The sequence below is a fragment of the Dama dama genome, chromosome 30 (genome assembly GCF_033118175.1).
Source record: "Dama dama isolate Ldn47 chromosome 30, ASM3311817v1, whole genome shotgun sequence".
Classification (NCBI taxonomy): domain Eukaryota; kingdom Metazoa; phylum Chordata; class Mammalia; order Artiodactyla; family Cervidae; genus Dama; species Dama dama.
Window position 1 is genome coordinate 67,065,246 of NC_083710.1, and position 16,615 is coordinate 67,081,860.

Below are 16,615 nucleotides of genomic sequence, written 5' to 3' on the forward strand. Positions count from 1 at the left end.
ATTAAGATATGGTCCTTTCCCTGCGGATGTGTAGTTCTGAGACAGGAGATATATGGGTTCCAGCTTAGACAGTTAGAACTGGCCTCCTGTTTGCATTTCACGGGGCAGGAAGAAGTGAGCTTCAGGCTGGATACTTAGTACTAGCCTCCTGTTTGTATTTCTAGAGACACGAGGTAGGTGGGCTCCAGTTAAGGCATTTACAATCAGCCTCCTGTTTTCCCTTTGAAATGGAAATAACAACAGAAACAGGGTTAGTAGCCAGTCTTTGTCTCTTGTCCCAGGTAGCTTGGTGGATAAAGAATCCACCTGCAATGCAGGAGACGCAGGTTCAATCCCTGGGTTGGAGTGAGCATGGCAACCCACTCCAGTGTTCTTGCCTGGAAAAATCCCATGGACAGAAGAGCCTGGTGGGCTGCAGTCCATGGGGTCACAAAGAGTTGGACATGACTGAAGTGACTGAGCATACCCCACAAACACCTTAAAGTAATAGTCACGGCAGTAGTCAAGGTAATAGTTAACGGCAAGGACACAGAGAGGCAAAACCCTGTTTGAGTAAAGGGTTAAGGGACCTTCACTCCCTCCCACCAGCCCTTTTTGGAACAAGGGAGACGCTACATATGTGCAGAAAGTCTTCTTGGGGGTCAAAAGTCAGAGAATAACACCAAGGCATAATGAATTTTGTTCCCAGAAGCCTTCACTTTGAAATCCATCTTGACTGAGGGGTGCATGTGCACCCAGGGGAGGGTCCCGGGGTAGGTCAGGTGTAGTAAAAGAAACCAGATTATTGGCTAAAGGTAAACACAGACCCGGAAGAACCGACTTATATAAATGATTTAACCGCCTCTTCACCGCATTCCTCCTCACTAGGGGGGATGCCTGCATCCTTTCTCTCCAGGTATGCATCCCTGCCTTGCATCTGTCTTAACTAAACAAACTGCTTCTCGTTGTTGTGCTATGTCTGTAATAATGAACTTTGTACCTGTGTTTACAGTTCTAGCCTCTGTTGATAGATGCATTTTTCACTGGGGGCAAAGAATCATGGAAAAATAGCTTCTAGCCCTTGCTGGTCTGGGGGCTAGGATTCCTGGTTTTCATCCAGGTTGCCCAGGCTCAATTCCTGGGCAGGGAATTAAGATCTCGCTTCACACCACTGCTCACTGCCAGATCAGTTCATCTTGCCTATCTTTTGAACTGACACAGAAATCAAGGCAGCTAGTTTCCTGTAGACTCTTTCCCCCTCATTGAGACCTTAAGTTACCACTGATAAAAATATCGTGCCAATTAGACATAACTAGGTCTTTGAATTATAGTCTTGATTTGACTTGGAGTTTAGTTTGATGTTGGCATTACCAACTTCCACGATTCTGAATTAAAGTCTGGTTTAATCAGTGCAGATCCTCATCAGCTTGAGGAATGTGTTTGCTCTAAGTGGTCTAAATCGCTAACCGTACGTATTTAGTGTCTCAAGACATGATGGTTGCTCTCCCACCTTATGTTTAGAAAACAGGGTAATTTGTAGCATTTTTCTAAGTCTACTTTCCACCATGTAAAATTGGACACAAAGGCAAATGGCAACTCTATAGTTTTATACTTCAGCTAATTTTTATTTTTCAATAATACTCCCTGGATGATTCTAACCTGAACTTTATTTTCTTGAAGTTTTCCAAACAGATGACTTCTTTAGAAAGAGAAATCGAAAATGGTCAGGTGTGTCTTTATACAAGCCATTTATAGATTAAGGACCATGGCTTTCCTCTCAGTGGACTGGTGGTCAATGTGACAGCTTGGGAATCACTCTGCCTATTTCTGAACACCAGCTCCACTTTTTTGTATTATGTAGGTATGTGCCATTGGGCAGTGGTCAAAGCCTCTTTACATCTCTGTTTCCTCACAAGTAAAATGTGGTAGTGATGGTACCTATGTCATAGGGTTCATGTGAGGATTAAATGAGATAATGCATATGCATAGTAGATCCTTGACTGTTGGTTTAATGAATGAAAATTGAGTGTTTATGATGTACAAGGCTCTGAGCTGGACAAGTGGCATATGATGAAGAATAAAAATCCCTCCATTTAGAGCTTAGTAGTACAGATGAGGGAACGAATTAATTAGTTATCACATTTAGGAATATAACATTACAGCCACAATGAGTGAACGCTAAGGCATAGTATAGGTATTGGAGCTGTCTGTGGGGTTAAGGGAAGTTCCCATGGGAAGACTGAGTTACAATCTAAAGAAAACTAGATGGGAATGAAGTAGGGGAAGGTGTGTGTTGACTGCAAGACTGTCCAAGACAGAAGGAAGAGCCTGGAGGATGGTTCTGTGGCCAGTGTGTACTTGGTGAATATAAGGAAATTAAATAAGGTGGTGTGTGAAGGGAAGAGAACCATAGCCAATGTTGCTTGAGATGCACCTGGAGCTGGAGAGAAAGAAGACATGGTCCAACTTGGGGCGTTTTTAAGCCATGTTTAGGAATGTGACCTCGCAAAGTGATGTTAGGCATTTAAATTCTGGAGAGATATTTGCAATCATCTATTATTATTATTGTTGTTATTGTACTATTGTCCTTATTTTTATTCCATAGCAGTCTTTTCCATACCAAATATTTTTATATCCTTTAATGTTTATTCATTGATTGTCTTCCCCAGTCTCTATTATTGTTTTTCTCTAAACTTTTAATCCCTCTATCTTTGCATTTAGAAAGAAAGCTGAGAAGATAGCTTTGTTTTCTTTCAATCAATTTTACTGTTTGTAGTGGAATTTGCTTTTGTATAACTTTTATGCATCGTAAATAAAAAACAATTGCCAAAATGTTACCTACTGTGACACATATTATGCATCTTAGCCTTTGTGAAATCCTTAAACACGCTGCTGTTTATTTGTCTAACTTACACAGGCTAAAACCTGAGGCTGAATCTGTGTGGAAAATGTGGAGTTTGAAAAGAGGCTGATGTTTGTCTGTGTGTGTGTTCATGCACATTCACGTATTTTGTATTTACTGATCTACAGTTGGTCAATGAAGAGCCAAGGTAGGAGCCCTGCAACTCAGAGATCAAAAGCCATAATTCTTCCTCCTACTCCCAAAGAAAGGAATAACTCTATTGGGTTAGGCCGTATAAACACAATGTCCTGAGCTTTACATAAAACCTGGGTAGCCTTGGGACGCCTCAAGGCCCACCCCTGAGGCACCCTCAGGTTTGTCCTCTTCAGGCACTTTGCCAACCTCCTCCTTTTTTTTTGGTTGGGGGATGACTGCTCTACGATATGGTGTCAGTTTCTGCCATACAACAACGTGAATCAGCCATGACATTGTTAGTCACTCAGTCGTGTCCAGCTCTCTGTGACCCCATGGACTGTGGCCCACCAGGCTCCTCTGTCCATGGGATTCTCCAGCAAGAAAACTGGAGAGGGTTACCATTTCCGTCCCCAGGGGATTTTCCTGACCCAGGGATCAAACCCAAGTCTCCTGCCTTGCAGGAAGGTTCTTTACCATCTGAGCCATCAGGGAAGCCCATATGTATGTGTTAATGTACGATATTTGTTTTTTTCTTCCTGACTTACTTCACTTCTGTATCACAGATTCTAGGTTCATCTCCCTCACTAGAACTGACTCAAATTCATTCCTTTTTATGCATACCTTGTACTTTTCTGTATTCTCTAGCTTGCCTGCTGTGGATAAATGTGCATGCCTTGGGCTCCTATCCAGGATAAGAGTTGTTAATCATATATCATATTTCTGATATAAAAAATCAAAAATTGTTTCAGATTTTTTCTGTTGTGGTAAAATATGAAATTTACCATCTTAACCATTTTATAAGTGCCTAGTTTGGTGGTACTAACTACATTTATGTTGTACAACCATTGTTACCATATCCCTCCAGTACTACTTGTATCTTGCAAAGTTGGAATTCTATCCCCATTAAACATTAACTCCCCAATCGCCTTCCTCTACCTTGCCCCAGCCAACCACCATTCTAGTTTTCATCTCTATGATTTTGGTGACTCTAAGAACTTCATATGGCATTTGGGGACTTTTATATTTCCATGCAAATTTTAAAATAATTTGTTATAGTTCTGTTTTTTAAAATGCCCTTGGTATTTTTATAGGGATTGCATTAAATCTGTAGATAACCTTGGGTGGTATGATCATTTTAACAGTATTAATTCTCCTAATCCATGAACATGGTGTACCTTTCTGTCTGTTATGTTGTCTTCAATTTCTTTCATTAGTTTTACAATTTTCTGAGTATGGGTCTTTTATCTCTTTAAGTAGGTTTATTCCTAGATATTTTATTCTTTCAGATGTAACTGTAAATGAGATTGCTTAATTTCTCTTCCTGATAGTTCATTGTTAGTGTGTAGAAATGCAACAGAGTTCTGTATATTAATTTTGTATACTGAATTTGTTGATGAGCTCTAGTAGTTTTTGATGATGTCTTGAGGATCTTATATGTATAGAATCATGTCATTTGCAAAGTGATGGTTTTACTTCTTCCTTTCCAATTTGGATTCCTTTTGTTTCTTTTTCTTGTTTGAGTGCAGTGGCTAGACTTAAAATACTGTGTTGAGGAAAAGTGGTAAGAGGGTATTCTTTTCTTGTACCAGATCTTAGAGGAAATGCTTTCAGGTTTTCACCATTGAGTATTATGTTAGCCATGGGTCTGTCATATGTGGCTTTTATTATGTTGAAGTATGTTCCCTCTCTGCCTACTTTCTGGAATTTTTTTTAAATCATGAATGTTGAATTTTGTCAAAAGCTTTTTATGTATCTATTGGTATGATCACACAGTTTTTATTCTTCAATTTGTTAGTGTGGTATATCACACTGACTGATTGGATGGGGATATTGAACTCTCCATGTATCATGAGTTTTTAAATACAGTGTTGAAAATTTGGTTTGCTAATATTTTGTTGAAGATTTTCTATTTTCATCAAGGATTGTGGCCTGTAATTTTCTTTTTGTGATATTTTTGTCTGATTTTAATATCAATGTGAAGCTGGGTTTGTAGAATAAGCTCTGAAACTTCCTTCCTCTGTAATATTTTGGAATAGTTTGAGAAGGATAGATGTTAATTTTTCTCTAAATGTTTGGTAGAGTTCACCTGTGAAGACATCTTGTCTTGGACCTTTGTTTGTTTGTTTTTGTTTTTTTAATTACTGATTCAATTTCATCAGAGTAGTTAGTCTACTCATATTTTCTGTTTCTTTCTGGTCCAGTCTTAGAAAACTGTGTGTTTATAGAAATTCGTCCACTTCTTTTATTTATTTATTTATTTATTTTTGGTCATGAGGCATATGGGATCTTAGTTCTCTAAACAGGAATTGAACCTGCAGTCCTGCATTGGAAGCACAGTCTTAACCACTGGACCACTGGGGAAGTCCCATATCCACTTCTAAAAGAAGTTGTCCACCTTACTGGACTATAATTCTTTGTGGTAATCTCTTATGACCCTTTGTATGTCTGTGGTGTCAACTGTAACTTCTGTTTCATTTCTAGTTTTATTGATTTCGGCCCTCTTACTTTTCCCCTTGAAGAGTCTGGCATCTGGATTATCAATTTTGTTTCAAAGAATCAGCACTTAGTTTAATTGATCTTTTCCGTTTTTTTTTTCCTCCAAATTCTCTGTTTCATTTATTTCTTCTCTGATCTTTATGATTTCTTTCCTTCTACTAACATTGTTTTGTTGTTGTTGTTCTTATTTTTCTAGTTCCTTTAAGTGTAAGTTTAGATTATTCTTTTGAGGTTCTTTTTTGTTTGTTTATTTCCTGAGGTGAGTTTGTATTGCATGAACTTCCCTCTTAGAATTTCTTCTGCTGCATCCTGTAGATTTTAGATTGTTGTGTTTTCATTTTCATTTGTCTCTAGGTTTTTACAAAAATTTATTTCTTCTTTGATTTTTCTAGTGATCCATTGGTTGTCTAGCAGTGTATCTTTTAGCCTCCACGTGTTTGTGTTTTTGCCTGCTGGTGTTAGGGCCAGTTCCTGACACAGCTTGCTGTGGGGTCCAGTGTATGCTCAGGTTTCTGTCAACCCACTGGGGTCCTTTTGCTGGAAGGTATCCAGCACATGAACCTGTTATATGCAGTGCTGACCATTAATGGTTGATACATAGCATGTAATATTTGCTAAATGAATAAGTAATTCTTCTGAAAAATATTCTGCGTATTACAGGGCCTGACCTTCAGGTTTGCACAGCCAAAAAACCTACGTGTTGCACCAGGAAGATGGAGGAGAGATACCAAGTCGTGGCTCGTCAGGATATGCAGCAGGTGCTTCAAACATCCAGCTCTACATTAAAGTTTTTGATATCTCGAAATGCAGCTGCCTTTCAAGGTAAATATATCTTGATTTCTGAAACTGAGGACAAATCTTGCTATGTAATTTACCTATTATTATTATCCTGGTAAATTTATCTAGGTGTATTTCTTTGTCTTTGTGTATTATACTGGTATAAAATGAAATTTTAGCTTTGTCCTAACCTTGATAGCAACTAAACCACCAATAACGTTCATGGCTTGTCTCTGAGGTCATCATCAGGCTTGTAAACTGAGTTGGAGTAGGGAGTCTGTTTTGTTAATGAAATATGTGCCTTTCTGGGGTTTCTGCCAGATCCCCCAATATTCTGACCCATAGTTTACTTTAGTATGAACAGACATACTTAGGAGATTTTATGAAAATAGTCTATAGAACAAAATCCCATTGCTTTTAACTGGATAATTATAGATTCATTTTCAAAAATATTATTTTGAGAAATATTTTCCTAACTTTTTCTCTACCTCCTCACATGGATTTCCTAGGAACATCATTGTGATATGTCAAAGTGTAGACAAGTCTGATAAATAGTAAAATAGGAAATATTAGTTGGATGTTTAAGGATCATCTACAACCAGAACGCAACCTTAATTCAAACAATGTGCTGAGAAATAAAATTAATGGGTTATAAAATTATAACACACATTGGCAAATATATGATCTTTTTATTGTTTTAGTTGTCTTGTCTGTAAAATTCCTTATTACTATAATAAAATAGTTTATTTTTTCTTTTATAAAGCATTAGCTATTCTGTATAGAATTAGAATGAAAATATTTAGATTACACTCTTCTCAAACAAATTTATTGCTTTTGTTCAACACAAAATATAACTTCTATTGGTATTCCTTTTTAATAAGTGTATTAATGTCAATTTGCTTAAATAATTTGTGCTTTGTTTACATACAGAACTAAATCACAAAGCTGATTAATTTTTAAAACTCTGCTTATTAAATAAAATGAATATAATAAATCAGGACAAAATTTAAGTTGAGTTAAAATGTAATTCCTGATGAATTGATGATTTTTTAAAATAGAAACATTGACATGTCAGATTTTAAGATGTTTTAATCTAGTAATATTTTTCTTAGAAAAAAGCCTCATTTCTGTTATGGAATTTGTTCATGAGAAATTGTTGGAGGAAAATATATTGATATGCATTTTAAGCAAAGATTTGTGACTTGAATTAGCTGAACTAGAAGATATTAATCATCCACTGAAAGTGATATAATGATTTTTTCTTATGAAAATGATAGTGTGTATGATATGGAAAATACATTTTAGAGATAAAAGGGACAGTGAATAGATCAATGTTACCAGAATAGGGAGCTGTGGATGAGGATTGTGGACCATATGCTTGAAAAGAGTTAAGATGGACTCACATGGAAGAAGACTTAAAATATCAATTCGTGTTTGAGAGAGTCATTAAAGATTTTTGAATAGTGAAGCTTCATTATGATTTCTTATCACTTAATGTCAAAACTAAATCGTTACAAGTAAGAAGATATGGTCGAAGAAGACCGTGATAAATCAAACCTACATTTCTGGATAACAGTGTTAACCATATAGGTGAAAGAAAATGCCAGCAGTTATTAACGTGTAGGGACTCAATGGACGGTAACTGAACATTTTCTTCTGTCTTCAAATATACTCTAACAAACTTTTCACATCTTGTTGGATAAATTGATCAAGATAGAGTGCATTGAATTCAAAAGATTGAGAAAAATACAAAACCCGGAGTATTTAGAATTTTAACATGGGTTTAGGCTGCTGAAAACTTTTGGGGTGAAAGTGTCCCTGGTGGCTCAGATGGCAAAGAATCTGCCTGCAATGCAGGAGATCTGGGTTCAATCTCTGGGTCAGGAAGATCCCCTGGAGAAGGGAATACATCCTACTCCAGTATTCTTGCCTGGATGATTCCATGGACAGAGGAGCCTGGTGGGCAAAGAGTTGGACATGAACGGGTTACTAATATTTTCACTTTTATCAGTAGTATGATGACATAAGATTGTCTCTACTGGAGTGTCGTAATATTATGTACAACTTAAAAAAATTTTCTGTTTAGTAAATTATACCTGTATTTTTACTAGGATGAGTTGTGCTGTTTTTTAAAATATCAATTATAAAAGTGAAAAAGAGTGGGTCTTTCTTAAATATAATTTGTTATAATAAATTTTCCTGTTCTCCCTTTGTGACATGTCAATTTTATTTAAGAATCGTGAGAAGGCAAGGCAGATATAGAAGAGATTGGCCTAAAGGCTAACTTTACTGGAACAAATTCTCTTACAGGAAGAATACCTGCTTTTATTTTTTTATTTTCTAAGTTTTATTATTATTATTTTTTTTACCATTTATTTTTATTAGTTGGAGGCTAATTACTTTACAATATTGTAGTGGTTTTTCCCATACATTGACATGAATTAGCTATGAATTTACATGTATTCCCCATCCCGATTCCCCCTCCTGCCTCCCTCCCCACCCCATCCCTCTGGGTCTTCCCAATGTGCCAGCCCTGAGCACTTGTCTCATGCATCCAACCTGGGCTGGATATCTGTTTCACCCTTGATAATATACATGTTTCGATGCTGTTCTCTCAAAACATCCCACCCTTGCCTTCTCCCACAGAGTCCAAAAGTCTGTTCTGTACATCTGTGTCTCTTTTTCTGTTTTGCATATAGGGTTATCATTACCATCTTTCTAAATTCTGTATATATGCTTTAGTATACTGTATTGGTCTTTATCTTTCTGGCTTACTTCACTCTGTATAATGGGCTCCACTTTCATCCATCTCATTAGAACTGATTCAAATGAATTCTTTTTAATGGCTGAGTAATGTTCCATGGTGTATATGTACCATAGCTTCCTTATCCATTCATCTGCTGATGGGCATCTAGGTTGCTTCCATGTTCTGGCTATTGTAAACAGTGCTGCGATGAACATTGGGGTTCACGTGTCTCTTTCAGATCTGGTTTCCTCAGTGTGTATGCCCAGAAGTGGGATTGCTGGGTCATATGGCAGTTCTATTTCCAGTTTTTTAAGAAATCTCCACACTGTTCTCCATAGTAGCTGTACTAGCTTGCATTCCCACCAACAGTGTAAGAGGGTTCCCTTTTCCCCACACCCTCTCCAGCATTTATTGCTTGTAGACTTTTGGATAGCAGCCATCCTGACTGGCATGTAATGGTACCTCATTGTGGTTTTGATTTGCATTTCCCTGATGATGAGTGATGTTGAGCATCTTTTCATGTGTTTGTTAGCCATCTGTATGTCTTCTTTGGAGAAATGTCTGTTTAGCCCTTTGGCCCATTTTTTGATTGGGTCATTTATTTTTCTGGAATTGAGCTTCAGGAGTTGCTTGTATATTTTTGAGATTAACCCTTTGTCTGTTTCTTCATTTGCTATTATTTTCTCCCAATCTGAGGGCTGTCTTTTCACCTTGCTTATAGTTTCCTTTGTTGTGCAAAAGATTTAAGTTTCATTAGGTCCCATTTGTTTATTTTTGCTTTTATTTCCAATATTCTGGGAGGTGGGTCATAGATAGAGGATCCTGCTATGATTTATGTCAAAGAGTGTTTTGCTTATGTTCTCCTCTAGGAGTTTTATAGTTTCTGGCCTTACATTTAGATCTTTAATCCATTTTGAGTTTATTTTTGTGTATGGTGTTAGAAAGTGTTCTAGTTTCATTCTTTTACAAGTGGTTGACCAGTTTTCCAGCACCACTTGTTAAAGAGGTTGTCTTTTTTCCATTGTATATCCTTGCCTCCTTTGTCGAAGATAAGGTATCCATAGGTACATGGATTTATCTCTGGGCTTTCTGTTTTGTTCCATTAATCTAAATTTCTGTTTTTGTGCCAGTACCATACTGTCTTGATGACTGTGGCTTTGTGGTAGAGCCTGAAGTCAGGCAGGTTGATTCCTCCAGCTCCATTCTTCTTTCGCAAGATTACTTTGGCTATTCGAGGTTTTTTGTATTTCCATACAAATTGTGAAATTCTTTGGTCTAGTTCTGTGAAGAATACCGTTGGTAGCTTGATAGGGATTGCATTGAATCTATAGATTGCTTTGGGGTAGTATAACCATTTTGACAATATTGATTCTTCCAATCCATGAACACAGTATGTTTCTCCATCTATTTGTGTCCTCTTTGATTTCTTTCATGAGTGTTTTATAGTTTTCTATGTATAGGTCTTTTGTTTCTTTAGGTAGATATACTCCTAAGTATTTTATTCTTTTTGTTGCAATGGTGAATGGTATTGTTTCCTTAATTTCTCTTTCTGTTTTCTCATTGTTAGTGTATAGGAATGCAAGGGATTTCTGTGTGTTAATTTTATATCCTGCAACTTTACTATATTCATTGATTAGCTCTAATAATTTTCTGGTAGAGTCTTTAGGATTTTTTATGTAGAGGATCATGTCATCTGCAAACAGTGAGAGTTTCACTTCTTCTTTTCCTATCTGGATTCCTTTTATATCTCAATAAAAAAAAAGAAGTAAAAGAATACCTGCTTTTAATTTAATGAATAGAATAAGTAGCTATAGGCTTAGTTCCATAAAAACAAGCTAAATATATGTGCTATAAGCAATTTGAGAGATCACATTTGCTATATTAGAACCAAGCAGGACACTTTATCAGTAAGTAAAATGCCCTCTGTCTAGTTTCTGTGTAATGAAAATATCTGAAAACAAATCAGCCCTGTTTTTTTTTTTTTTTTTTTTTTTTCTTAAGAAGAAGCAAGCCAGTACATTTTGTTGGGAAACTTACTTGGCTTGAGAGCAAATTACTGGGGGAAATCAATTTACTTCTTAAATCATGTAAGTAGATGTGCTACATTTTGATCTTTTGATTTTTTAATATTTCATGTATATTTCCTACTTCAATAAGATTACCCCCTTTTTTTAGCCTTTATGTATGTTATAAAATACTTTGGACTGGGTGTAGTATGGTCCCTTCCCTCATGGATCTCTTGTGGTTCCACGGAAGTATGTTTTGAAACAAGGCTTTGGATATCATCGATGGGGATAATCACTTGGGTCCATGGATGTAGTGAGCCCCACATAACAGTGAGATAAAGGCTGGGAGACTGGAGTTGCTCAGAAGTAAAGAAACTGCCAGCCACTGATCTCAGAAGATACAAGGTTATTCCAGTGTACAATCCACACTCACTTCTGGAATTCAGCACTGGAAGTTAATATATTACCAGTGGGGTGGAATATATTATCAATGGATTCGAATCCACCTCCTTACTGGGGCAACACTTCTCCTTTTTTTCATTTAAGGAATCTAATGGTATTTGTTATAGGTTTCCTTAAAATAAAGCAGGCAAACAAAAATATATTTTTGGAAGGGTCCATAATTATGACCTGGGGCTTCGCTATATCCTAAAGGTCCTTATTCACGTAGCTTGTGGTGTTTTACAAAATGAAAGGAACAAATGGGTTTCCTTGTGTCTGTTGCTGTTCATAAATTAGTGGTCCTATTTGCAAAGAGATTGCTGGCTCCGTCACAGTGCAGACAATAACTGTTCTTTATTTTCCAGGGCTTAATAATGTTCATGAATAAAGCAGGGGAGCCTGAAATAATGCGCAGGAATTTGTTTCCCTTCAGCTGTTTTATGAGTGTGGGATTGCCTGCTTTAAAAATATTTTGGAAATATTTTTATAAATGTTTTATTTATTTATATGCTAAAGTATGGTGTGACTCATGAAGAAATAAATGAACTTGACAGAGAATATGTTGTCTACTGTAGAAAAGCAAGTCCTATCCAGCTTTCAAATTTGTCAGGTTTTAAATCACAGCTCAAATAAGAGAGTAGGGCTTAGTTTTTTTTTTTTTTTAAAACAATATAAAAATTTCAGCATAATTTTTCAAAAATATACTGAAAGCATATTTGGAAGAACACTGTTGGAAGCTTATGTTTTGTTGAAACATTGGGGAGATAAGTTTAAAAAGTTTTAACTTTCCCTTGGAGATAGAGCTTTTCCTATTCCTCTCATCTTCAAAAAGCTCACATATTTCTAAAATTTATGATGTACACTAAATCATTACTGTGGAAGTTTCTAGTTTTATATATAGCATTTAAAAAGTATGCATTATCACAAAAGACTGAGTGATAAATAAGATAGAGTTAACATTTTTGTTGATTTCATTCTCTGGGCTGAGTACATTTTCATTTCTTGATTAAAAGTACTTGAAAGATTGATAAGCTTGTCCTCTTGGGTTGAGATGTTAGATTTAGGACTTTTATTAAAATTGCACTTCTATTTTCAATGAAATTTTGGAATATGTCAAAATTAAATATCTTTGTTTAAAAAGCAAGTAACTTAAGAATGAGAATGTGAATATAATTCATGTATTTTCCCCTTTCACACTAACAGATATTAGCTACTGTGAGGTATATGGCTAGTGTATGGCCACTGTAAAACTAGTGTAAAATATATATATGTATCCATATACATACAGTCAAAGGCGCAGGATATAGTGAATATTTGACTATCTTAATATATGAGATGAGTACTTTTATATAAGTGTTATAGTAGTAAGCCTGAAGTACATTATTCTTATTATATTCACTTCAACTATGCTTTGCAGAGGTGATACTATTTAAAATTATTCCTTGGAAGAACATTATGTACAAGGATATAGAAAAGATTCTATTTCTAACACTGAGAATTATCTGATCAACATCCCAAGGGTAAGAGAACAGGTAGCCTTAGGCTGGCAGTGCTGAGGAAATATGTTGGCTTTTCTCTTTCTTTTCTCTTTCTCTGGAACCTAGAGCAGGGACTCAGTTAATGTAATTAAATGAACTGCATGAATATATGAATGAATGAATGAATGAATGATGCTTAGCAGAAAGATGGTTCTGAAATAAAATGAAAGATTTCATCTCTTCTTCTCCCCCTTCATCCTTCCCTTCCCTTCATGCATTTAATATCCCTCTTGAGCACCTACTAAGTGCCCGCACTGCCAGGGGATTGGATTGTACCTTGCCCAAATTTTCAGTCTATTTTTACTTTTATTGACTCATTTGGACTTCTGATCTGTCAGTGTCTGTTTACTGATTTTATAAACTAGGCAGGAGGGAATACCTTGGCAGTCCAGTGGTTAGGACTCTGAGTTTTCACTGCTGAGGGCCGGGGTTCAAGATCTCACAAGCTGTGTGGCATGCCCTCCCCACCCCCCAGAAAAACCCCAGAAAAGACTAAGAAGGAGCACATTATAATGTTTTTGTCAATAGCTTATTCTGAATGTGATTGTGTTTTTCCTTTTCTTTTGAAACAGTGCATGGTTTAGTACGTTATCTCACATAGCAGCTACCAATGCAATTGGTCTGTATCTAACTGTCCTGTATCTCTGAAATGTTAAAAATTGTTTCTTTTGAATCTGTGAGCAAGCTTCTATTAATTATGAAAATGATTAATTTTCATATATTGTAGATAAAAGTTGCAAGAGCTTAAATTAGTTTTCAGCTGGAAATTGCATGAAGAATTCAGCTTGCTTTGCATGAAGCATTATCTATTGTGGAAAAAAATTTGAAGTGTAGAACTAAGATCAGGTTTACTGTGCCCCAGAATTCTTTTGTAAATTTTAAGAAGTTAACTTTAGTTTCTTTAATTCTGACTGGTGAAGATTATGGTCATATAACCTATTGCTATAATAATCTTACCTAGAAACAACAGTAACCTGCTCATAATAGGCTAAACAATTCTTTCTTGATTTTATATGAAACACATTCATTAAATCTTTTTTTAATGTGAGAACTGTACATTTATTGCCTGGAAGATGAATTGACATTTTTATCATTTTGTTATCTTCATATTAGTTTAATCTTACTTTTGTATAAAGCATCACAACAGATAGTTCTTAAATGATTGCTGTGTATTGAGTAAAGACCAGGATGTGTGGGAGGTTACAACTAGCTATGTTGTTGAGATTCATCTGTCCCTCTATTTCTTATTCATGCATATTAATTGACTTATAAAATTACTATCTGTAGATATGTGGCTTTATTCACCCTCCCTGTGATGGACATTTCAATAATTCTCAACTTATATTTGCACTGGTGGTGCTGCAGTGAACCTTCTTGTGCATGTCTTCAAGGGCACATGTTTCTTTAGTGTTTATATATAGAAGTGAAATTGTGGCTTATAGGCTGTGACCTTGTCAACTTGACCAGATATTATAGAATTACTCTTCTAAGGAGCTGAACCAATTTGAACTCCCACAGGTAGTTGGTGTGCTTTGTCTTTATTCTGCATCCTTCCCAACTCTTTCCAATAATTCAGAAATTATTGTCAGAATTAAAAAAAATTCTAAAAATATTTTTTCTTAATTTAAAAGAATTTTAGAATAAAATTTGATGAAATAATGCATGAGAAATGGTATCTTGTTTTCAAAATGTGCAGTTCCCTAATGACAGGATTATCTGAATATCTTTTCCAAAATACTTCTTTATTTGGTGTGTTCTTTATTTTCTTGTATGAATTTATCTTGTGAACCTGTATACACACTTAAGGGTATGTATCAAGTTGTGAGTGTTTTTGTATAAAAATTTTTTCCTAGGTACAGATGTCAGCTAGGAATGCCACTTCTTAAAGGTTTAGCTTAAATAATTCAGATTTCTTTCCAGTTCTAGGGAAATCCAAACTCTCCAGAAGTTTCCTGCACATTTCCATGGTTTGCAGGTGGTTTCCTGACTCTGTTTCCCTGCTTTTTTCTCATTTGCTTTTGTGTCTTTCTATCATATTAATTCAGTATGAAAATTTTTTCTTAATTACCACTTCCATACATACATACATGTACACACATTAACCTAAGTTGTATGTATAAAATAAATTTTATGAGATGGTGGTGATAAAAGAAGATAAAAATCTAAAAATCACAAATAATTTCAAAATTGAACACTGATTCCTATGTTTGCGAGTGTTTTTTAGCCCTCCCTCCACCATCAGTCCATGAAGCTACCACCCTCCTTCTCTTTGGCCCTTGCATCTTCCACTTCCTTGTGTGATACTCAGGCCTTCTCAGATGGTGAGATTAGGGATCTTCTGGTTCCTTACATTTATTATATGAACCTAGAAATAGTAACCATAACATGTCTTTGAGGGTCCATTTAAAAGAGGTCCTTTATTTTTTTAGTTAAAAAAAACCTTTTATCTTTTTATTTTAGAAATTTTCCCAGCTTTATTGAGGTCTGATTTACATTGTGTAAATTTAAGATGTACAGAGCATTGGTTTGATACTCTTATGTATTGCAGTACAGTTACGATGGTAGTGGTGATACCTCCATCATGTCATTTTTTATAGTAAGAACATTTAAGATCTACTCTTTTAGTAGCTTTCAAGTATATATTACAGTGTTGTTAACCAATCACAATGATATCCCCAGAACTCACTCATTTTATACCCGGAAGTTTGTGCTCTTTGACCAGTATCATTTCTCCTACCCTCCTGCCCATGTTAAGCACCATTCTACTCTCTAAACTTAGAATTGGTTAGTTATCCTATGTTCCATTACATATTTTAGGAACAATGAATTTCCTAAATCCCACATTCATACAAAGTACAGTGACCTTTTTTAAAGTGCTGACAAGGTATATAATCTTCTATCCCCCTAGTATTTAAATTGAGCCTATTTTATATTTTCAAATATTAACGTTGAGAACATTATACTCTATGGAAAGAGATAAACAATTATTAACTACTTTTGAAACAGAGCTCATTTATCTTAGAAATGTTTATTTTCAAAAGTAATAATAGGCTATTAAAGTTAATCAGGCATTTTTGGAAGATCCAGAATATGTTTTCTTTAAAAAAGTTTCCTCATTTTGCTTATAGCTAAATAAATAAAGAAAAATAAACTGGGCTGAATTAATATCACATTTTCCTAAATATTGTATGGCAATAAACTTCAAGGGAAGCTTATGATGTCACTGATATGTGGTTGACACTCACTCTGTCATGTAATATTTATGAATTCTTTTAAAAACCGTTTACTCCATGAACAAACTTTTTCATTATATTGATAATGCAGTACAAAATGTACATGCTATAAAAAGTGAAATTCATACTTTCCCTTGCGCAGGTTAGCTTTGTGCATTTAACATCTGAATATGGATTTTTGATCATGTCAGCTAATATATTTTATCAATATGTGTCTTAGGATTAATATTTCTAGCAGTAAAAAGTGTTTTCCTATTCATAAAAGGCTGGTAGAAAGATAAAGATTGAGGGATCAATTGAATATATGTAAATTTATTTAATGTGAAAAACAAATTATAGTTCAGTTCAGTTCAGTCACTCAG

At 35.4% G+C, this 16,615-nt stretch overlaps 1 protein-coding gene across 1 annotated transcript in view; it reads left to right on the forward strand.

Annotated features, from left to right (window-relative positions):
- The window catches only part of GPC5 (glypican 5), a 790,871-nt gene that overhangs the window by 32,897 nt on the left and 741,359 nt on the right, over window positions 1–16,615 (forward strand). Inside the window, exon 2 of the mRNA XM_061133190.1 lies at window positions 6,173–6,334. Within this exon, the coding sequence (XP_060989173.1) occupies window positions 6,173–6,334 (162 nt within the window). The remainder of the gene's footprint in view (window positions 1–6,172; window positions 6,335–16,615) is intronic.